General features: G+C 44.9%; 1 protein-coding gene across 3 annotated transcripts in view; it reads right to left on the bottom strand.

Annotated features, from left to right (window-relative positions):
• Positions 1–24,369, bottom strand: part of CCDC83 (coiled-coil domain containing 83) — a 48,547-nt gene extending 24,178 nt beyond the window's left edge. For all 3 annotated transcript variants that reach the window (XM_048841647.2, XM_048841656.2, XM_048841663.2), the window contains exons 1-4: positions 24,244–24,369; positions 18,404–18,526; positions 3,467–3,551; positions 118–286 (exon numbers count right to left, since the gene is read on the bottom strand). In XM_048841647.2, the coding sequence (XP_048697604.2) occupies positions 118–286; positions 3,467–3,551; positions 18,404–18,489 (340 nt within the window). In that variant the 5' untranslated portion in view covers positions 18,490–18,526; positions 24,244–24,369. The remainder of the gene's footprint in view (positions 1–117; positions 287–3,466; positions 3,552–18,403; positions 18,527–24,243) is intronic.
• Positions 24,370–25,291: the final 922 nt, after the last annotated feature.

Raw genomic sequence — 25,291 nt, 5'->3', positions numbered from 1 at the left:
AAGACACTAGCCTGACACCAGACTGGGGTTAGGTGGTGCTGCTTTAGTGCAAAATTCAACTCAGTCCTAACTATGGAAAACTGCAAACAGCACTTGCATAACTAACTTACTACTCACCTTTCAGAAGTATTTCTTGGTCCCTAAAATATTGCCATTTCTCCCTCATTGCTGCCTCTACATCATCCCTGGTTACAACCTCCTTTTGCTCTAGTTCTTTGCCCTGTGTTTTCAAGTTGCTTAGCAGACTGCGGATGTGTCCCAGCTGTTCTTCCTTCAGATAGTCATTCTATGAGAGGAACAAGAGTAAGATACATAATAAAAGGGGTTTAAAATCTCTTCCTGAGTAACAAATTGAAATATCACTTGGATCTGTGACAACATGGTTCCTTGCAAAAAAGTAGAGCTGAAGATGTTTTGTAAGTCCCAGAAGTTTCTAACTAAGCTCAAACCTGTTACTACCAGGAAAAGGGAGACAAATGACTGTTAGTCTGCTCAATATTCCCATTGCTAAGAATATAGGCTGCATGTTGCGTTTTAACAATACTTATTACTGACTTATTCACTTAAGAATATAGGCTGCATGTTGCGTTTTAACAATAATACTTATTACTGACTTATTCGCTTAGATTCAGCAGAATTCTGGGCAACATACAAACATACCTTATAACAACATACCACTTAAGTTCTATCACCTTTGTTTTACACATGGTGAACTAAGACAGTGAAAGGTTAAATGACTTGCTCAGAGCCACAGAAAAAAATTAGCACCACAGTCAAAATTAGAACTACGGGGTATTCTGGTACCCGTGTCTGTACCCAGATCACTACACCATGTCTCTCTATCATGTCGCCCAAACTCCAGTTGGAAACAGTCTGCAGCTACCAATTTAGTGAGTTTGCTCCCAATGCCACACCATGAGAGATCTAAGTACACCTTTACCCGATATAACACTACCCGATATAACATGAATTCGGATATAATGCAGTAAAGCAGCGCTCCAGGGAGGGAGGCAGGGGCCTGCGCGCTCCAGTGGATCTAACCAAGTTCAATATAATGCGGTTTCACCTATAACGCGGTAAGATTTTTTGGCTTCCGAGGACAGTGTTATATCAGGGTAGAGGTGTACTATACAAGCCAAATACATAACAATGGGAATCCAATAAAATACACAGCCAGAAATCATCAGAGACACTCTGCTTCTCAAAGGATCAATGCCCAACTGACCAGAGAAATGAGGGTGAAAAAAAGAGGGAGCCCAAAACTAGGCTAAAGGAAACAAAGGGTAGTGCAGCATACTCTAAAATGAAAAGGAGTATTTGTGGCACCTTAGAAACTAACCAATTTATTTGAGCATAAGCTTTCGTGAGCTACAGCTCACTTCATCTGATACATAAAAGTAGAAAATGCAGTGAGGATGTTTTTATACACACATGAAAAAATGGGTGTTTATCACTTCAAAAGGTTTTCCCTCCCCCACCCCACTCTCCTGCTGGTAATAGCTTATCTAAAGTGATCACTCTCCTTACAAGGGTAGGTTTCAGAGTAACAGCCGTGTTAGTTTGTATTCGCAAAAAGAAAAGGAGTACTTGTGGCACCTTAGAGACTAACCAATTTATTTGAGCATAAGCTTTCATGAGCTACAGCTCACTTCATCGGATGCATACTGTGGAAAGTACAGAAGATCTTTTTATACACACAAACCATGAAAAAATGGGTGTTTACCACTACAAAAGGTTTTCTCTCCCCCCACCCCACTCTCCTGCTGAAACCAATTTATCTGAGCATAAGCTTTCGTGAGCTACAGCTTCTTACAATGTGTATGATAATCCAGGTGGGCCATTTCCAGCACAAATCCAGGTTTTCTCTCCCCCCACCCCACTCTCCTGCTGGTAATAGCTTATCTAAAGTGATCACTCTCCTTTCTTCCTACCCCCCCCCCCCATGTTCCTCAGAAGTTCTTGTTAAACCCTTTCCTACTCCCCCCCCTCAGACGTTCTTGTTAAACCCTAAGGAGACTGATCAATTTAGATAAGCTATTACCAGCAGGAGAGTGGGGTGGGGGGAGAAAACCTTTTGAAGTGATAAACACCCATTTTTTCATGGTCTGTGTATATAAAAACATCATCACTGCATTTTCTACTTTTATGCATCAGCTGAAGTGAGCTGTAGCTCACGAAAGCTTATGCTCAAATAAATTGGTTAGTCTCTAAGATGCCACAAGTACTCCTTTTCTTTTTGCGAATACAGACTAACATGGCTGCTACTCTGAATACTCTAAAATATCCTCCAAGAACTAAAAAATGAAAGGAGTCCCATGAGAGACCGTGAGTTGGCTGCTAACTAGGGGGAAAATCACAAGAGACTACAGCTGTTGGTGGAGACCAGAGCCAAATTAGCTGCTCCCAGTGATGTCAGCAGTCCACAGCTGGAAGAGAATAGATGCTGCAGGAATTTGGGAAACAGCAGCCACATGAAGCTACAGCTCTCTTAAGAGGAGACTTAAAATCAGTGGCCTAATCACACTTGACCACTTAGTAAAGTGCTACAAACAGAGGGCAAGGGGAGGATAGGGACTTTATTGTCCACTTCACCTTCTGGAAGAAGTCTAGTCTGCAAAACTGTTTGATTGCCAAGGTCCAACTCTTTCATTTCATTGAGAGAGACAGTCTTTCTTGATCAATACATTATATATATTTCTGGAGTCCAAAATTCATTGTGCTCTGACAGCAACCTAATTAGGCCTTGTACTAAATTTATCTTTGAAGTGTGATTCTTCTGGAACAGTGACCACATAAAATTAGCACCCTGGGGTTCCATTTTTCTTTGTTTCTAAAGTGACTCAATGGGGTTAATTTACAAGTAAGTTATTTCTCTATCTGGCAACATTGCAAACTCAGCCTGGAGAGTTGAGCTGGGCTCTTTTCCTCATTTTTCACTATATTTGAGGTTCTGCAGGCCAAACTAGTCCCACATTTTCATTTGTGCAACACCACTACATCAGAAGAGATTATAAAAATGACACCTTCTTATTCAACAGATCTGTATTCAGAGCCATTATCTGCTCACTTAAATGACAGAAATAAGATCATACTGATTTTTATTCCTCCTAAACCTGCACAGCCAGCATGGGTAATACAGAGGAAGTTGGATTCTACTTCTTCCTGCGCAAGAGCCACAGAATTGTTTACTAAGTTCCAAATCATTATACCCATGCAAACCATTTTTAGTTATTTTTAGAGCAGAACTCCATTTTGTTACATATAATTTAGAATGACAAAATTATACCTCCTTAAGCATATAAAGTGATTCACTAACCTTGTTTTCAAAATAGGCTTTGCAAAATATTAATTGCTACAAATACTGTAGTTACAGTAAGTGTGTAGTTTACCATGACAAATGATTTAGCTTTACTAGCTAAAATATACTAGAGAGCATGAGATGGGAGAGAGATGCGTGTTTACTTACTCTTTCATGATATTTTTTGTTCTTTTCTTTTAGTTGCTTTAGTTCAAACAGAAGCTGATTAATTGCCTCTTCTTTTATCTGAATTCTGAGGAGAAAGAAGCATGTATGAAGAGTCATAACACAGCTACAGAAGAAAGAGAGAGTGAGTAGTTATTTTAAAGTAAGTTAGATACAAATACTAGTTAGTGCTTTTTGCCTGTAGATCGCAAATTGCTTTGCTAAGGTGGGTAAGCATGGTTATTCCCATATTACTGGGCCACAGAGCAGTTAAGTGACTTCCCCAGCATCACACAGTGAGCCAATGTCACAGTCAAGAGTAGGACCCAGGTCTCTTGACTCTGTCAGGTGATTCCCAGGATCATACTGTCTCCCTAATAGGCCAATGCCTCTTCAATGCAGAATTTTGAGTGGGAGGTGGGAAACTCCATGGGTGTCTATTCACAGATTCTTTTAAGTTGTCCTGCCAAGGGCTGGAGTTTGCTCCCTGTAGAAACAGCTGGGGATTCGGCTTCCTGAACACCTTACAAACTATGCATTCCCTGCTGGTGGGCTGCACTGAAACACGCAAACATATGCATGTCCACATACACACACAACTTGTAACTGCAAAAGAGGGAATTATGTAATGGTTTGGCCTGCAGTAAAATTCTGGGCAGACATTTAGTCAGACCAGCCGTGATCATGCAGAAAGGCTGTTTCCCCAACTGTTTCCCCAACTTCCTTGATGTTTGCGGACAGGAGGCTATGGAGAGTACACAGCAAGCTTGCTGTTCTCACCAGCCCTGTCACAATTTGCACAGCAGAGGTTAGCATGTGGCCACTGATTGCTAAATAAAAAAAACAGTTCCTATCCTTTTGTAACTGTGGTTCTTCAAGATGTGTGGCACATGTCCATTCCACGGTAGGTGTGTACATGCCCCAGGCACAGTTGTCATATATTTTTTTCCCTCAGCAATACCAGTCAGGATGGCTTGAGCTCCCTCTAGTGCCACACACACCCCTGCATCCTGGTATAGGTGGGCGGGGCTGCCCGAAACCCCCTCAGTTTCTTCAGACCAGATAGACTCTGAAAGAGAGGAAAGGCAGGTGGGCTGTGGAATGGACATGTGCAACACATTTCAAAGAACAACAGTTACAGAAAGGTAGGTAACATTTTTTTCTTCTTCAAGTGATTGCACATGTCCATTCCACTGTAGGCGACTCACAAGCAAACTCACATGGAGGTGGGCTGGGAGTCTAACTGAACAGTGATTATAAGACAACCTGTCTGAAACCGGGACTCTCTGGTATAATGGGAAATGGCATAATGAGAAGCTTGGTCTTGCCAGCTACTGATGCAGGGTAGGCAAGCTCCCCCCTCCCCCGCCTCTTCCCCCAGCATGCTGGGTTCCTGCTCCTCCTCCTCTCCCTCCCTGCCACCAATCAGCTGATGGCCCTTGAGAGGGAGGGGGAGAAGTGGAGCTGCAGCGCGCTCACTCCGGGGAGGAGGCGGAGAAGAGGTGGGGACGGGGCCTTGGGGAAAGGGGGTGGAATCAGGGCATATCCCCTCCAGCCCCCTGCCTGAGCCACTCTGGGCAGGGGGTTGGGAGCACCCCCACAACCCTAGCCGACACCCCCAGCCTTCTGCCTTGACCCCTGCATCCCCCTCACACACCCAGCCCTCTGTCCTGACTCCTACACCCTCCTCACACACCCCAGCCCTCTGCCCTGACTCCTGCACCCTCCTCACACACCCCAGCCCTCTGCCCTGACTCCTGCACCCTCCTCACACACATCCAGCCCTGACTCCTGCACCCCCCACACCCCATGCCCCGACTCTTGCATACCCCACAGTCCCACCCCCACCCTGAGCACCAAACGGGAGCTCCTGCACCCCCCCCCCACATTCCCACCTGCACCCCTCGCACCAAATGGGAGCTGCCCAGGTAAGCACTCCACACCCAAGCCTCCTGCCCCAACCCTGAGCCCCCTCCCTCATTCTAGCTCCTGGCCAGACCCTACACCCCAACACCCAGCCTGCTCCTTCACCCCCAGCCCTGTGTTCAGTGCACTCCCACCCTCAGCTCAGTGCAGAGAGAGAGGAAGAGAATGGGCTAGAACCAGGGAGAAGGTAGGTACCTACTCTATGTGTGCAGGACAGGGATCCAAGACGGGCAGCAGTCTGAGTGGGGCCAGTAACCAGGACCCTGGCTGGCAGCAGCCGGCAGACAGAACCTCAGACCAGCAGCGGGCTGACTGGCAGTGGGCTGAGTCCACTGCTGGTCTGGGGTCCCGGCCACCGGCCCCGCTCACCACTGGGGTTCTGGCTGCTGGCCCCTTGCCAGCCAAGGTCCTGGCCGCAGACCCCGCTCAGCCTGCTGCCGGCCTAGGTGAACGGAACCCCAGGCTATAGACTTATAGAGAGAGACCGTCTAAAAAATGTTAAAATGTATTACTGGCACGCGAAATTAAATGTGAATAAATGAAGACTCAGCACACCACTTCTGAAAGGTTGCCGACCCCTGCTCTAGCTGGTGGGGTTATATTAGCCAGTTGGTAACAAACAAATGCACAAAGAGATATAGGATGAGAGTCTCTGCATGGAAACTGGTAGGCTCTTAGCTCTGTCTGCAATCACAATGAATTGTGTGGAGGATCTAAAGGACAGCACCCTAGGTAGAAAACTAAAGCCCTTCTCACATCCAGTGAATGAAGTTTTTCCGCATCCCTGCGCATATGGGGTTTTGGAAGAATGTCAGCAGATTGACTGCCTGGTTAACATGAAAATCAGATTTCAGAGGAACAGCCGTGTTAGTCTGTATTCGCAAAAAGAAAAGGAGTACTTGTGGCACCTTAGAGACTAACCAATTTATTTGAGCATGAGCTTTCGTGAGCCACAGCTCACTTCATCAGAAGTGAGCTGTGGCTCACGAAAGCTCATGCTCAAATAAATTGGTTAGTCTCTAAGGTGCCACAAGTACTCCTTTTCTTTTTATGAAAATCAGAGACGACTTTCGGGAAAATTTTGGATGAGGGAAGAGAGAGGCTCTGAAACTAGGGCTCTCAACGCGTCCAGCCTTCTGGCAGAGGTAACTGCCACAAGAAATATTATCTTTATAGAGAGGTGAAGGAGAAAGCAAGTTGCAAGGAACACAAAGGCTGGTCCAATCAACTTTGCTAGGACTAAGTTCAGATCCCAAGGAGGGATCTTGTATGTGTGGGTACATTCTGACTAAGCTTGTTAGAACTGGGTGACCATGGGGTTGGAGGAAAGAGATTTACTATCCACTGAGACACGGAAGGCTGAAATAGCTGCCAGATGCACTCTTATAGAGCTAATAGCAAAGTCTGTTTTAAATCTAGAAGATAATCCAGTACAAGGTTCAGGAGTACCCACTCGGGAGATACACCTTTCCAACGAGACCAAATAGAGAAGCACTTCCACTTAGCCAGATAAGTGTTCCTAGTTTGGGGGTTTCTGCTATTCAGAAGCACTTTCTGAAGGTCCTTCAAGCAGGACCTTTCAAAGGGTGTCAGCTATGAAGCATCCACGCTGTCAGATGGAGAGCTCAGAAGCTGGGATGGAGCAGGTGCCCATGATCCTGGGAAATTAAGTCTTGATCCAAGGGGAGAGACAGCGGAGGCTCAACTGACAAGGTTAGAAAGGTTGAGTACCAGTGTTGACGAAGCTGTGCCAGTGCATGAAGTAAAGAAATCGAAGGGAAGGTGTACAGGAGGAAATTCTTCCAAGATAAAAGAAAAGCAGCTATTAGTAAGCCTGGACTGATCCCTTCCCATGAACAGAACTGAGAGCATTTTCTGTTGGTTCTTGCTGCAAACAGGTCCACTTGGGGAGTCCCCTAGAGCTGGAAGATGGACCTGGATATAGTGATCAGTCGTGGCAATCAGCAAAGGACCTGCTCAGCAGATCTGCTAACGTGTTGTTTTCCTGAAAGGGAAGCAGCCCTGAGATGAACTTAGTTGTACAAAAAACCCAGAGACAAACTGGCTCCTGGCACAGCTGAGTTGAACATGCCCCTCCCTGCCTGTTTATGTAAAACATGGTTGTTCAATTCTCTCTTAAAATTAATAAATTATTTCCTACTATGTGGAAGAGGAAGACCAAGTAGCCTGGACGCACCACTCTTAACTCCCTAACATTTATGAGAGTCTTTAGATCTCAAGATGGCCAGAGACCCTGAGTCTGCAGGGACCTGGTATGAGCTCCCTAACCCAGGGATGACACACCTGTAACTACAGTGAGGCTTGGCAGTGGGAGGGGAAAAGGGAACCCCTATGCAAACTTTCAGAGGGCCCATCCAGCAATCTAGAGATGACAAAATGAACACTCGCACTCCCCAATGAACTCTATTGTCTGTACTGGTTTCAGGATTGATTTGTTCCAATTTACTACAAGTGCCAGCATGTTGAATATGGACAGGACAGTGGATATGCTGGACAGGACTTGAGTTTCAGACCGACCTCTGATCAATGAGGTTGTCCAGGTACTGTAACATATGGACACTTAATTTTTGTAGATGCACTGCCACCACCATTATGCACTTCATGAACACCTGAGGAGCAGCTGACAAACCAAATGGAACTATTGTTAACTGATAATGGCAACTATTCACCATGAATCTGAGAATTTTCCAATGGTTGTGGCATATTGTGACATGGAAGTAAACATCCTTTAAGTCAAGAGCAGCATACCAGTCCCCCTGTTCCAGAGAAGTAATAATCTAGGCTAGGGTAACCACGCAGAATTTTATTTTCTTCAGAAATTTGCTCAACTCTCTTAGATCTAAAAGAGACCCCCTTTTGCTCTGGGGATAAGGAAGTAGCGGGAATAGAAGCCTTTCCCCCTGAGGTACCACAGAACTTCCTCTGTGGCCCCTGCCTGAAGAAAAGATTGGATCTCCCGTTGAAGGACAATCTCTAAAGTGGGGTGCATGGGAGGAGGGGGTTTAGAAATGAACTGGAGGGCATATCCCAGTTCCACCATGCTTAAGACCCACCGGTCCGATGTGATGTGGGTCCAAGCACTTAGGAAGTGGGATAAACTGGTAAACAAAACATGAGAAACTGATGGAACTATGATCACTGGTACACTGCCCTAGACCAACCCATCAAATGCCTCTTTGGAAAAGTCAGCTGTACAGGATGATCCCACTAATGCTGAAGAGGAGTGTGGTTGAGGGCACCTCTTATAACCCGTGCCTTTTTTTCTTGGTGGATCTTGGGATCGGGGAACAAAATCCTGGTGCCTACAGACAAAACTGTTTTCTTTTCATCGCTGGGGTATAGATTCCAAGGGATTTGAGTGTTGCCCTGGAATCTTTAAGGCTATGAAGCCTATCCGCTGTTTTCTCTGAAAACAGCAAGAGACCGTCAGAAGGGAGGTCCTGGATAGTCTGTTGGACCTCCAGATGACTGCAAGCATGAATACATTCTCATAGGACTAGCTGGTGCCAGGGTTCAAGCATCTGAGTCTGCGCTATCCAAACGGTCCTGGAGAGTAGTTCTGGAAACCAGCTTCCGTCTTCAGCCATTATTGCAAACTCCTGTCTACAGACCTAGAATCATAGAATCATAGAATATAAGGGTTGGAAGGGACCCCAGAAGGTCATCTAGTCCAACCCCCTGCTCAAAGCAGGACCAATTCCCAGTTAAATCATCCCAGCCAGGGCTTTGTCAAGCCTGACCTTAAAAACCTCTAAGGAAGGAGATTCTACCACCTCCCTAGGTAACGCATTCCAGTGTTTCACCACCCTCATAGTGAAAAAGTTTTTCCTAATATCCAATCTAAACCTCCCCCACTGCAGCTTGAGACCATTACTCCTCGTTCTGTCATCTGATACCACTGAGAACAGTCTAGAGCCATCCTCTTTGGAACCCCCTTTCAGGTAGTTGAAAACAGCTATCAAATCCCCCCTCATTCTTCTCTTCTGCAGGCTAAACAATCCCAGCTCCCTCAGCCTCTCCTCATAACTCATGTGTTCCAGACCCCTAATCATTTTTGTTGCCCTTCGCTGGACTCTCTCCAATTTATCCACATCCTTCTTGAAGTGTGGGGCCCAAAACTGGACACAGTACTCCAGATGAGGCCTCACCAATGTCGAATAGAGGGGAACGATCACGTCCCTCGATCTGCTCGCTATGCCCCTACTTATATATCCCAAAATGCCATTGGCCTTCTTGGCAACAAGGGCACACTGCTGACTCATATCCAGCTTCTCGTCCACTGTCACCCCTAGGTCCTTTTCCGCAGAACTGCTGCCTAGCCATTCGGTCCCTAGTCTGTAGCTGTGCATTGGGTTCTTCCGTCCTAAGTGCAGGACCCTGCACTTATCCTTATTGAACCTCATCAGATTTCTTTTGGCCCAATCCTCCAATTTGTCTAGGTCCTTCTGTATCCTATCCCTCCCCTCCAGCGTATCTACCACTCCTCCCAGTTTAGTATCATCCGCAAATTTGCTGAGAGTGCAATCCACACCATCCTCCAGATCATTTATGAAGATATTGAACAAAACCGGCCCCAGGACCGACCCTTGGGGCACTCCACTTGATACCGGCTGCCAACTAGACATGGAGCCATTGATCACTACCCGTTGAGCCCGACAATCTAGCCAGCTTTCTACCCACCTTGTAGTGCATTCATCCAGCCCATACTTCCTTAACTTGCTGACAAGAATACTGTGGGAGACCGTGTCAAAAGCTTTGCTAAAGTCAAGAAACAATACATCCACTGCTTTCCCTTCATCCACAGAACCAGTAATCTCATCATAGAAGGCGATTAGATTAGTCAGGCATGACCTTCCCTTGGTGAATCCATGCTGGCTGTTCCTGATCACTTCCCTCTCATGCAAGTGCTTCAGGATTGATTCTTTGAGGACCTGCTCCATGATTTTTCCAGGGACTGAAGTGAGGCTGACTGGCCTGTAGTTCCCAGGATCCTCCTTCTTCCCTTTTTTAAAGATTGGCACTACATTAGCCTTTTTCCAGTCATCCGGGACTTCCCCGGTTCGCCACGAGTTTTCAAAGATAATGGCCAATGGCTCTGCAATCACAGCCGCCAGTTCCTTCAGCACTCTCGGATGCAACTCGTCCGGCCCCATGGACTTGTGCACGTCCAGCTTTTCTAAAAAGTCCCTAACCACCTTTTTCTCCACAGAGGGCTGGCCATCTCTTCCCCATTTTGTGATGCCCAGCGTAGCAGTCTGGGAGCTGACCTTATTAGTGAAGACAGAGGCAAAAAAAGCATTGAGTACATTAGCTTTTTCCACATCCTCTGTCACTAGTTTGCCTCCCTCATTCAGTAAGGGGCCCACACATTCCTTGGCTTTCTTCTTGTTGCCAACATACCTGAAGAAACCCTTCTTGTTACTCTTGACATCTCTGGCTAGCTGCAGCTCCAGGTGCGATTTGGCCCTCCTGATAACATTCCTACATGCCCTAGCAATATTTTTATACTCTTCCCTGGTCATATGTCCAACCTTCCACTTCTTGTAAGCTTCTTTTTTATGTTTAAGATCCGCTAAGAACTTGTTCACCTCTGTGAACTTGTTTTTAAATTTTATAATGTTCTCCATGAGGGTCAAGGAGTGCCTGTTGGTTTACAGTCCTGAGTCACAGACTTTCTGAGGAATAAAGTTTCTGACCAAACAAATACAGTCTCTGATTCTTTGCCTTTCGGTGTGGAAGCTTGTTGTGCTGTTTTTCCTGCTCATTAGCAGCTGCCACCACAAGAGAAACTGGAGGGGTGGGAGGATGAGAGTGAAAATATTCATAGGCTTTAGAGGAGACAAAATATGTCCTCTGAGCTCATTTTGCTTTGGAATGCAAGGAGGAGAGTGTCAACCAAAGAACCCTGACTGGCTCCATGGTAGCTTCATTAATTGTTAAAGCCACCCCTGGCCAGGAACGTCCACCAACTTGTGAGAACTTTCATTCACCTCTTCTGCCTGAATGTTAAGTACAGAGGAATTCTTTTTAAAAGATCTTGATGAGCCCTGTGGTCCTCTGGCAGTGGTGAGTCACTTGACTGCTCAATAGCCTCGTCTGGTAATGAGGATGAGGAAGCAATAGGCATCTGAGGTGATTGGTCTATGACTTGTGGTGGAGAAGCTGCCCAAGTGATTTCTGGCTGCTTGGTACCAGTCTCAGTACCACTTCCTGTAGAATGGTTCACGCAGTGCCGATATCTTCTCTGCACTCTCCATGATAACGAGTGAGATGACTGAGGGGAGGTCCTAGCTGGAGGGGGGATGCCTCATGATGTCCAGTACAGCCACTGGTATGGGTCTGGAACCCATCTTTGCCTGGACCATTGACCCTTTGAAGGAGGTGAATGCTGAGGTTGCTGCACGGCCTATGGTCCCAAAGTCTCTAATGGGGGGTATTTTCTCCATCCCAGATAGCACACAAATGACCTTACCTCTGAGTCCAAAGAAGAAAAGTCAGATACTTCTGACAACTGAGGGGCAGATCCAGGTTGGCCTGTGAGAGGTAGCCTGAGCCTGGGGATGGTGGTGCCAGGAAAATCACTGGAGGCTTTCCTATCAACAGCATGGTCCTTTGCGGAAGTTTGGTCCTTTGCGGTACTACAGAATCTCGAGGCAGTGAGGTATGAGCTGTAGACATCAGTATCAGCTGCAGACCTTCTACCTGCCAGTTATACCACTACTGAGAGGTTAAGCAGGTCCCATGCAGCTGCATATTCCTCTGGCGTGGTTGGGAGTGGCACCGTTTGATGGCTCTGCAAAAGTCTTCAGGGGCTGGCCTTGGCACACCTGGCAGAGGCTTCGGAGGCAGCAATCCCCTCTTGGGAGACGAGGAGTGTTCCTGGAACAGCCACTTCCCTGAATGCTCTGTAGAGTGTCCACCTCTGTCTGACTTCAGAACTGACATAGTCAAGAGAGGTACCAAACCTGAGGAAGGCCTAAGTCTTTTCTTCAGTACTGGTGAATGGGAATGAGGAGCCATGGACATCTCTTGAGCGCTCCATAGTGAAGCTGATGTACTTGGGATGCTTTCCCTGTGCGATGATTCTGGTAGTGGGCAAAACACTGCCTCCATGAGCAGGCACTTGACTCTCGTTCCTCTATCTTTTTGGAGCAGGGCTTGAATCCTTTGCAGATGTGACATCTGTCACTAATGTGGGATCCTCCCAGACATTTCAAGCAGGGTGGGAGTGGGTTGCTGACTGGCATGGGTTTAATGCAGGTCTGGCAGAACTGAAACCCTGGCAAACGAGGCATCGTTCCACCACCAATCCCAGTATCAAATGATAAAAAGTGATCAAAGACTTAGAACACAAACCTAGCACTAAAAACGTAGTAGTAGTTTACAACAGACAGGATCTATACAGAAAAAAATGAGGGAAGCACGTGACTTAACAAGTCTGGAATTGCTCCAACAACCATCACTGGCAGTAAGAAGGAACTGAGGGGGATCAGGGGTGGCCACGCCCTCTTATCCCAGTATGCAGAATGCGTGGTGACAGACGGCACTCAATACACCCCAGTGGATACTGCTGAGGGAAAAAAACTCCAACAACTGTTCACGGGGTGCACACACACCTACAGTGGAATGAACATGTGCAATCACTTGAAGAAGAACTTCCCAAACCTTGATAAACAGCTTCATGAGTCTCCCTGTGGCACTGGCCCAAGAAACTGCATTTCCTGTTTTACAATTTTATTTCTACAGGAAAGAAAGAGGAGGGATGAGGAGTATAAATAAACCATACTGATTGTAGGGCTAACAGCAAAGCACCTTGGTATGTTGAAGCAAAACATTCTGTTGTATTGACTGTACCGATAAAGGACAGGCATAGTAGTTCAGTTATCTAGTTTATCACGCAAACACTGGGCCACATTTTCAAGGGTTCTGTTTCCATAGCTGGGGCCACATTTTCAAAAATGCTTTACACCCAGCAGCTCCCACTGTAATATTTATGGCTAGATTTTCAAGAGAGCTCCACATGCAACATTCTGAACTCTGAAAATCTGGCCACTTGCTTTGATGCTGAACTCTTCTGAAAATCTGGCCCAGTGAGCCTAATGCAGTATTTCTTGCTCATACACACTTCTGTTAGCTTCCAGGGGAGCTCTGAATAAGAAAGAAAATGCAGGCTCAGACCTCAAAAGTAATTTATTCTGAATTTGCTGATAAGCCTAGCACAGTGAACCAGCTCACAACATTCATACCTCTTGCTGGATGACACTCATTTTATTTTATTTTTTGGTTATCCACTGAGTAACAGCTGTTGCTCTTAAAAACAACTTTTTCCAGTGGTTCCCCTTAGGCTATGTCTACAGTAAGAGTATTTTACAAGTATATAGGAATACTGATATACTATACCCATACAACATTACTGGTGTGAACATAGCTTACACCAGCAAAGCTGTGCTCTTATCAGTATATCTTATTCCACACACCCCACGCATACACCCCTGAGTGAAACAAGCTATACCAGTAAAAGTACAGGTTTGCCAGCATATGCTGTGTCTGTACTACTGGCTTTTTTCAGCACATCTGTGTTGGTCAGGGATCTCATCTCTTCATATTCCTGACCAACATAGCTACACCGGCAGAAATCTGTAGACACAGCCAACTCTCTCAAGCTCTGAAATCTCCTAATATTAAATATATTAGGTTACTACTTATGTCAATTTCCAAAACCATATTTAATCTATGTCATACCTCTTTCCAGAACTGTCTTACCCTGAGGCCAAATAAAGACATGTGTAACCAATTACCCTTAGATCCTCTACTGTTCCAACAAGTATCATTCTCTTTTTTTCCCATTCCTACTAGTGTGTATTTATTCAAATAGAGATATTTTCCCTCAATAAGTTTGATCTTTGAATCATACAGGGATTTAGTCATGTAAGTTACAAGTTATCAGTGTTGCATACTCTGCTGTCAATATGCCACTCTGGGTATCTGCTCCAAGGTATTCATCAGATCCTCTCTTAAACATTTTAAGGATATTAAGAGGAAAGTATATATTGAAGACATGGAGGAGTCTTTGGCTACAGTAAAAATGTACTACAGATCAAAGAGATTATGGTTTGGCAGCATGCTATGCCCATTGTTTACTAATTTACTATTTAAATTACATTCATTTTTATCAAAATTCTTCAGGTCTATTTTGCTATTCTGAACATTGATGCTGATCTTAATTTCTATCATAATGGGTGAAGGAAGCTTCAATGGGACCTCAAGACTGGCCGATCTGATGGTATTAATGTCTCTGTTTCTGTTTTTTCAGTATCAAAAATATCTAGATGTAGAATAAATTTTCAGGGTTTGTTGTTACTATAAGTAACTTTCTTATTCTGAAAGGGCTGTCCATTAAAATGTCAGATTCAAAGAGCTAATGAACATGCTTGATTAACAATCTCTTTGGTACTGTTTTTCTGGAATAATGTATATTGCATGCAATATTTTACAATACGTAGAGAGCAGTATTAAACCACACTAAAATCCAGTACCAAAATAGTCTGGTAACTCATAGGTGGCACATCACCAGGCCCCACTAGTTCACAAGTGAGTTGATACTATCATTGAATTAGGAAACTCTATTAATGATGCAAATAATAGCAAAAATCTATGAACAGCAACATTAGAAAATTTCAAGCCAAGGGAGAAAAAGAAGATGTGGAAGTTTTTTAGCACTTGACAAATTAATCCTCAAGATACATCTGAGAGGTAGGTTCAGACATATTATTATGCTCAGTTTTACAAATAAGAAAACTGAAGCAGATGTTAAGGGTCTGATTTACAAAGGTACCGAGGAAAAAAATAAGATGTGCATATCTCCCACTATGATATTAGGAGATTAAAAAATAAATTAGTGCAATTCCCATGTCAATGGAAGACTCTCCTGACAAACGAGTCATCTATTTGGATGCTGGAACTGCCAAACCTGTGAACTGACAAGAAAGCTATTGTTTTTCTCATCCTAATAACATATTTTGACTGTTTTTTAGTGGGATGTTATATTGCTTTGTTTGTTGATTTATTGGGTCACATTCATCCCTATCTTAACTCAGCTGAATCTGGTCTGTTATTCTATGGGAGCTCCCAGTGTGCCCCTTGCAAAATGCTAAATAAAGTTCATACAGTACTACAGAAACCCTACACAAAGTCCTGCAAACTCTGGCAAAAGACACTCGATCTGTAGGTATCTGCTATTCTGCTGACGGCCTTGTGTTCCTTTTCCAGACATTGAACTAGTACTTGTTATTCTTCAAATGTTGATGTGAATTGTTCAATGTTTGCCTGCCGCTGGGGGGGTTTTCCTTTCAAATTAAATGTGATAAAAGTCACAGAGCTAAATATTAACTTGTTCTCCTGTCATTCATCTTCCAAAAAAATCAGACAGCTAGTAAGTCAGGTTATTTAATAACATATTGGTATATTCTCCTCTTTCCTCCCTTCTTCTCCTCTGCTTTAACATTTTTCACTATAGGGCTTTCCCTCCATCATTTTCAAAGTCAACAGATTTTCCCAGTGCAAGTAGCTTACAATGAAGGAACTTTCCATGTGGCCATGTCCACAACTACAATCTTTAACCGTAACTGTGTAACTTAGAGGTATGGTCACCATAACTGGTTGGTTGCAAGTAACACTGTTTAGCTTGTGTCCACACAGCAGCTTTTTCTGCCATCATGACATCTGTGTTTGTGTGGCCACACCTACCAGGCAGGTTACCTGAATCCATACACGTGCATGCTGGAGAAATCTGTTCAGCTATCTTTTATTGCCTCAACAAAGAACAGAATGCCTAAAGGACATGCAGACAGATACAGGGAGCAAGGCATGCTGGGATGCCTTCCCTAGGAAGTAAGATCAATCACACTGGTTACACAAACACAGTTTTGGAGGCCTATCTCTACTGAAAAAGGGAATAGGGTGCTGAACTGGTTACAAGAAGGCAACCAAGTGCCAGATATGCCTCTAGCAGGGAAAAAATATGGTTAACTGTCATGCTGATTAACCTAGCTGGAAGTGTGGTGCTACAAACTGTCTTCAGAGCCAACCTTGCCAGTGACCACTTACAGATTCAATTCAAAGTTGTACTGTGAACAGGCCTTTAAATATGCTATTGGTCTTGATGGATTCTGTGCCATCAGAAGATGTTATCCATAATAACCAGGGATTGTACATTTTGACAAGATTTTGTGGGATATCTGATTGCATAGCTATGGGAAGAGGAAGGACTCAACTTAGTTACGGAGGCACAGTTGGGGTGTCCAGCCACACAGCAAAATATGTGCTCCCAACCAGTTACAGGAACTGAACATTGTTTGTAGCAGGGGATTTGCATGCTTAAAATTCACCAGTTAGTAACAAATTATTAACAGTGTGATGAATGCAAATAAATAATGCCTTTAGCCACATGTGCCATTAACCAGTTAGTAACCTGACAGAAGATTCCTGTGTGGGCAAGGCCAAAGATGCTGTCTCTTTGTAACCAACTTTCCATCTGTTTCTCAAATCCTGGAGTGATTTATCTGTAGTCCAATTATGCTTAGACAGAGCTACATACAATGTTAAAGCTGCAATTTTGCCCAGGGCTCTAGGTCTACCGAGGATGCTAAATAACACTGATGACTAGGAATTATTTTGTTGCTGTTTCTGATCTTTGTTAATACTTCAAAGCAATGACAACTCATTAACTGCAAGGCAACAGTAATCCGAATCTGTTTTTGAAAAGAAGTCCAGGAGGAGCACAAGAGAAAAAGGATGGAGTCTATGATTTGGGGAAGATCATTTCAAGATTATCTATTTTAGGAGGTATATTTGTGAGATTCAACAGACTCCATCAGGGTTTTTGTTGTCACTGTGTCATGGCTGGATCCTGCTCCTATTGAATTAATGGGAATAAGTAAGGAGGTCCATGGTATGCCGAGATTGGCATCTCCTAATAAAAGCTTTCTGAAATATGATTTTAAAAATGCATTTAAAAGTCACACTAAACTTACTGGGATTCCAGGTGGAGGTATATGTGAGAGAGAAGGTAACTTGAAAACTTTTCAGAAAACTTTATCACTGGGCTTTAAAAAAGGAATCTCTGCCCTTCATTCTGCTATCTCTCGCATCGGTTTTAGGCCAGCATAACTATTGATTTTACATTAAATAACTTCTAATTTACACTGCTGTAAGTGAGATCAGAATTGGGTCCTTTATGTTCACTGAAGAATGTCTGCGGGCTGGATATTTACCCCATTAAGGCTGCTTTTTATTTTAAAGTCACTGGGATTTTCCATGGGTAGCCTAAGGATGACACAAGGAGAGTGCCCTTGTGCTCATGTGATTCCCAGCTGCCAGAACGGCCCCCATAGGGTCTTGGCAGTGGCACAACTTTAAGCAGCCCTGAAGCTGCTCTGTTACTTCTTGGGATCAGACTGGTGCCTGGCAGCATGAGGATCTGGGGGATGTAAAGGTATCTCATAGCCTCCTTTGTGCTCCACCCTGAGCTGCACCAAGGGACCAAACTGCCAGCCCTGAGAATCTGGCCTAGTGACTTCATAACCATGTGAAGTCTAGGAAATCCTAGAAGTGTACAATTACCAGAACCAGATGTCAACTTCAAGATTTTTTTTATCAAAAATTTACTATTAACAGACAAAAAGCCCATTATGTACAAGTGTATAAATATGTTGCTTTAAAAAAACTTTTTGACGAAATTCAAGCAAGAGAAATTCCTAATTTCTAACCCGAGGAAAAAAGAAAATGTTTGACCCATTTTAAATGTTTTCTACCATATGCACGGGTTTACAGTTTGTACATTGTATCACAAAATGTTATTAAAAAATCACAATCACATTTCTCTGTGTTAAAACAGCAAATATTTCGACTGGCTGAGGTAAGTGCTATTTGCTATCTGTTTTACATGTGACATATGTTTTATACAACTTGAGAAATTAAATTTATGAAACATACTGAAAAGCGAGCAAGGCTTCTGGGAAAGATGATCTAGCTTCTTTAAACTGCCCAACCTGATTCCCTTTTTTCTTCTTCTTTCCCATGTTTTATGCCACATGTGTTCTGGAATTTAGAACATACCTAAGAAAAACAAACAAAGGAAATTAATGATCTGTATAACTTCACATTCTTACCTGGCTGTGGCACCTGCAACAAACAGCTCTGAAAAAGTGGATGTTTTATCAGCGAAAAGAGAAATAGTGAAATAATATTAAATCACAGGCTAAAACAAATCACTTTTCCAAAAATCTTTTCAATTTCAGATAGGTTATTTTTTCAAAAACCTAATATTAAAAAGTTACTTAGTGAGGTAAAATAGTAGTTTAGAAAACAAATGTCCTTACCTATGTTTACAAATAGCAGCATGGTCTGAAGTAAACTGATGAAATTCAATAAGGACAAATGCAAAGTACTCCACTTAGGAAGGAACAATCAATTGCACACATGCAAAATGGGAATTGACTGCCTAGGAAGGAGTACTGCAGAAAGGGATCTGGGGGTTATAGAGGATCACAAGCTAAATATGAGTCAACAGTGTAACACTGCTGCAAAAAAAGGAAACATCATTCTGGGATGTATTAGCAGGAGTGTTGTAAGCAAGACATGAGACGTAACTCTTCCGCTCAACTCCATGCTGATAAGGCCTGAACTGGAGTATTGTGTCCATTTCTGGAGCCACATTTCAGGAAAGATGTGGACAGATTGGACAGAGTCCAGAAGAGAGAAACAAAAATGATTAAAGGTCTAGAAAACATAACCTCTGAAAGATTGAAAAAAATGGGTTTGTTTAGTCTGAAGAAGAGAAGACTGAAGGGGGACATGATAACAGTTTTAAAGTACATTACAAGGAGGAGGGTGAAAAATTGTTCTCATTTGCCTCTGAGGATAGGACAAGAAGCAATGGGCTTAAATTGCAGCAAGGGTGGCTTAGGCTGGACATTAGGAAAAACTTCCTGTCAGGGTAGTTAAGCACGGGAACAAATTGCCTAGGGAGGTTGTGGAATCTCCATGATTAGAAGTTTTTAAGAACAGGTTAGACAAACAACTGTCAGGAATGGTCTCATTATTACATAGTCCTGTCTTGCGTGCAGGGAACTGAACTAGATGACCTCTTGGGGTCACTTCCAGTCCGACACTTCTGTAATTGTGTGATTAAATATCTAATATACTTTTTCATTGTTTATGCTTCTCACACACACATACTTTTTGCATTTATTTCAACTTGGACAATGAAAATGAGCCCATTTCACCTTATTTTTCTATTTGGTTTCACTGTCAGAATCTCACATTCTAGTCCAATATTTTAGGATTTGAGTTTCAAACACTGCAAAAAAATGTGTAATGTTGACTGGAAATTTTAAACAATAATTATATAAAAACATTTCTATTGATTTTAGGTTTTGAAAAATCCTGCTTTTATAAAGTTTAAATTTAGGACCTCAGTTCAGTCACAGAATCCTGAAAAAGTAGGGCTCAAAGGAACCTCAAGAGGTTATTTAGTCAAACCATATAGAAGGGCTTATAAGACTGGGCCCAGAGTCCCATTAGTAAATAAAGGCCAAATCCTACAAATATATACTACTGCTAGTGCTTCGTAACATGAGTGGTTGCATTGACTTAAGCAGAACAAATTATGGCAGTAAGCACTAGACCCAATTGTAAATGCTTTCAGGATCAGGCCTTTCATGCTAGTGGGGAGCTATGGCTGCCATTTCAGGAAAATACATAAGCTCATGGTAAAGTCCATGCCTTCTCAGGAAGGCACTTAAGCACGTGCCTACGTTCTAGTGACATGTACTTAGTGCTGTCCTGAACTGGGGCCTATGTAGCAACTAGTAATTGCATTCCTTAGTATTGGAATTATTTCATTCACACAAATCCAACCAGCAGTTGTTTATTTTCTAGCCATTTTTCTTCTGTTTCAGGTCCATTTTCATCAGGCCAGCTCTAGCTCACTTCTTAGTAAGCATCTCTCTTCCCCTTCCTTATATTCTCCCAGAACTATAAATGTTTGCTGTATCTCTGACATGGGTTTTGATTGTCAGAGCTGGGAATAAAACTGCTTTCTGAAGGGATATATATGCATGTCAACAGTAATCCCTACATGTATTGTCTTGCAATGCCAACCTCAGGAATAAAGTGACAGCGATTCTGTTGACAGGCTGATAGCATACATATATGAAAAACAAATCACAAGGAAAGGACATCTATAGAGTTTCTTCATTATTACATTTCAGCTGTATTTCCATTTTAATATGAAATTGCCCAGCTGCTTGAGTTCCAAATATTAATTAACACAAAAAAAAAACTTTAACAAAGGTTGCTACTAGTCAGTGCTAGTCCACAGAACTAATGCCATTACACACAGCACAGACTAGATTCTCTGGTCCTGCAGTGGACATAGCTCTGCCAGACCCAAAAGGGTAGAACAGGTGGCTTAAGAATCAGGGCTTCTCTAACCCACACCAGCTCCTTAGATACAGCCTTAACTCCGAGTCACAACCACCACCTCCACAATAGGACAGGCTGTTTCCCATTAAAATTAACACATACAAAAATTGTTGTGAAGCTGCACAGCATACCCAACACAAGTGCATTAAAACAAAGAAATGAACTTAAGCCACCTAATTCTAGACACTGTCTAGTCCTCCACCCATAGGTCCCAAGCTTACTATTACTACAAAAACTATTTACCAAGACCACACAACCTGCCAGTCTACACTCCAGCTTTTGTAAGATTATTTTTCCCCCAATATGAGTGGTTATTGTTTGGCATAGTAGTTGGTTGCGCTGGTAGAAGGTAGATTGGTAAAGGGCACGTGCACAAGGGCAGTTTAAAGAGAGTGATAGAAGGCTGGCAATCTGAGAAAGGCAGATTTAGGGTTGGACAAGACAATGGGAGCTAGGAACCTATCATTTATGCCTTTGAAAAATCTCCTCCTTGATGTTTTATTCAAAGACATCTTCATGACTCTGAGTAAGCTGCATATAGAAAATCTACCTGCACTGAAGGACTGAGTCAATTTTGCTGGTTATGATTATGTGGTTCGAGGAAAGGGCTGATTGTTTCAAATCCAATGCTTAGACCAGGCAGCCACCCATCCCCAGCTAATTATTTAACAGTGACAGCTAATTCTTATTGTAAGAGTCTAGTCCTGGAAACTTCAAACTCCCAGCAGGGACACATGACTGGGCTGGGATCCTTGCAGCCATATGCTGTGCAGACCTATCCAAAGGGGCCCAGATCAACACTTTCATGTTTGCATCACAGTAGTAAATATTTGCATTATGGAACCACATTGTGATGTGTCTGCTGCAGCATCATAACATCTGCTGTACATGAAGAAACCACCATGACCCAGGAACCAATTTGGGTATAAGGCCTTGATCAGCAGACCTGTCCTTAGTATGCCTACAGCCCCCCTGCAATTACTTGTTAAGTTCATTTTTATTGATCAAATTCAATGTTGGTCACAGGCAGAGATTTAAAAAATAAAGAGAGCGGTGGATGCTGATTTTAAGGCTGGAATTTTCCAAGGGGCTTAACTGAGTTAGGTGCTCAAATCCTACTGAAATTCAATGGGAAGTGGATGCCTGACTCTCTTAGGCTTCTCTGGAACTTCCAGCCCAAGCACACAGGTGCACAACCTGTTCGGAAATGCAGGCAAGATCAAGTTAGGTTCTGGGCATCCTCATTTCACAATACAGAATCAAAGGGGGAAAAAATAACCATTTGCCTTTTCCATCTGTGCATCTACTGTAATGATTTTCCTAAGAAATAGAAAATGGCAGATTGTTCTCTTCCCCTGCCTCCACACCTCCTCCCTGTCTCTTCCATATTTATGGTCTCTGGGTATTGCTCTAAATGGATTCCATGCGTCCATGCTTAGTGCGGAATACAGGGGTCAAGAAAGTATTTCAAGCAGCAAGTTTTTGGCAGTGCTTGTTTCTGAAGCTCAAGCCACAGCTGAGCTCGATGATTTATCTGTGAAATTCCTTCAGTGAGGCGAACATCACACAGGCCTCCAGGCCAGACCAAGGTGAATAACATACTGTAATAACACATTTAATAGATAATGCAAACCAAAGAAAAATACATAGACGAGAGGGAGCAGGATACATTTCTGGGGGCTGAGAATTGATTACAGATTTAAAGACAAGAAGAAAATTTACAGAACAATGAAGATTTATTTATCTTCTCCCAAACTACTGTCAGGCTTGTCTACACTGCCACTTTACAGTGCTGAAACTTTCTCGCTCAGGGGTGTGAAAAACACAGCCACCCCCGAGTGATGCAAGTTTCAGCTCTATAAAGTGGCAGTGTAGACAGTGCACCACCGCTGGTAGCTACTCCCCTTGTGGGGGTGGTTTTTCTACAGCTCTCTCCCAGAGCTGGTGCCGCGACTACACAGCCACATTAGCGCTTTAACATTGGTAGTGAAGACATAACCTCAGTCACAGCTCTAACACCACCACCACCATTACAATCAGTACTCCTGCTGCTGTGATCTCCCCACCCATCAGCAATACTCATTCTTCCACCACAGCCAAACTACTGTAACCATCACAGTCATGACACACCCCATCACTGTGACCATCAGCATGATTACCACCCACATCCAAATTTTGTTAACCATCACTGCCACCATCCCTATCAACTCTGCCCCCCACTACTAACACTACACTTCAAACATTGTCACACACAACCTGCTCCCTCAACTACTGTCAGTTACCCTCACACTCTACGACCACATCACAGGCTCTGCATCTCCCACCTGTCATACACAACTGTGCCCCCAACCATAGTCCCGTACTGTCTCCACTGTTATTTCCTAAACCTCTACCATCACTATGGTCTACTTCCTGCAGCCTCAGCCACTATCAACATGTACCTGCACCCCCACCCATCCTTGTTGTCATGCACCAGCACACCCACCACTACCACCAACACCCACCTGCACCCCCAGCCACACGCACCAACCCACATCGTGAGTGCTATCACCCATCATTGCTGTCACCACACTCCCAGTCACCATCAACATGCAGCAATCAGTGCTGTCACACACCCGCACCCTCAGCTGTCATCAACACCCACTTGCACCTCAGACACCATTTCTCTCACCCACCCATACCCCTGCCACCATAACCAACACCCCCCTGCACCCCCACCATCACTGCTGTCACCCATCTGCACCCTGAGCCACTATCACCAACATCCACCCCCACCATCACCCACCCACACCCCCACCACTGTCACCAACACCCACCCACACCCCCGCAATCACTGCCATCACCCACCCGCACCCCCGCCACCGTCACCAACACCCACCCGCACCCCCGCCACTGCCGTCACCCACCCGCACCCCAGCCACTGTCACCGCCGTCACCCACCTGCACCCCACCACCATCACCCACCCGCACCCCCGCCACCGCCGTCACCCACCCGCACCCCCGCCACCGTCACCGCCGTCACCCACCCGCACCCCCGCCACCGCCGTCACCCACCCGCACCCCCGCCACCGTCACCGCCGTCACCCACCCGCACCCCCGCCACCGTCACCAACACCCACCCGCACCCCCACCACCGCCACTGCTGTCACCCACCCGCACCCCCACCACTGTCACCAACACCCACCCGCACCCCCACCACCGCCACTGCTGTCACCCACCCGCACCCCCGGCCGCTCCCACCCTGGCGCTTCTCTGACCCTCCTCCTCCCGCCCCCGCCCGGCCCCACAGGTCCCCTTCGCCCCCCGCCCAAGCTGCCGCGGGCCCAGGCGGACGGCGGGGCAGTTACCCGGGCCTGGCCGGCTGGGGCGCCCCCACTTCCCGGGCTCCGCGGCCGGCCTCGCTCGGGCTCCTCAGCCCAAACTTCCCCCGGTCACTGGGGCAACCTCAGCCCCCACCCGCTCCCCGGCCTTTGCGGCGCCGCCGCTGCTGTGGCGTGAGCGTTCAAGCAGCGCCCCCTGGTGGGCCCGTGCGGGAGCTGCAGCCTGCCGCGGGGAGCGGCGGGGACAATCCCCGCCCCATTCGAGTAGTCGGGCTCTGGGGGGCTCTGCAGCACCCCGATCCCACTCCCCCCCACACACTTCGTATGGAGGACAGCGGCATCTGCAGAGCTACCTGCCTTGCTGTGCCGGGAGCATGCATCTCCCCAACTCCCTACCTCAGTACCTGCTCCCCCGGGGCAGGGCCCTCTGTACCCACCAAGGAGGCAGCAGGGTTGGGGCCAAGCACAAGCACCTGCCAAAATTGCTTTCAGACTCTTCTGTGATTTGCTGAAGGTCAGCAACAGAGAGGGCCACAGACACCTCTCAGGAGGTCAGAATTGTCCCCCGGGGTGGGAATTCACAGATTCTCCTGAGGAATTGGTGAGGGTGAGGGAAGAGCCGACCCAACTCTTGTACCAGTATTGCAGCGTTGGAACTTCTTGTTGTTTGTATTGTTGTCGTGCCTGGTAGCCCCTGGGCACAAAGCAGGTTCCCACTGTCTTTACTGCTGTACCAACACAGAACAAAAAGACAGTCCCTGCCCCAAAGAGCTTCTACTCTGTGTTTGTACGCTCTTTAGCAGAATGAAGGCCTGTTCTCAGCTGGCCCTTAGCCACTACTGTAACAAACATTACTAATAATGTAATACATATGAGATGAAACACAAAATGAACAAATGGTAAAGTCGAATGACAAATATTTAGACAAGTAAAGGCCTGGTTTCAGCAAGAGATAATTATACTTTTATACCTTATACCTACATAGATGATAGATGCTGGTAGCACTTTTCAGTCCAAATGATCCCAAAGTGCTTTACAAACTCTCTTTGGAGTCACACTAACAAATTAACAGATT

The sequence above is a fragment of the Caretta caretta genome, chromosome 1, assembly GCF_965140235.1.
Source record: "Caretta caretta isolate rCarCar2 chromosome 1, rCarCar1.hap1, whole genome shotgun sequence".
Classification (NCBI taxonomy): Eukaryota; Metazoa; Chordata; order Testudines; family Cheloniidae; genus Caretta; species Caretta caretta.
This window is presented reverse-complemented; position numbering and strand designations above follow the sequence as displayed.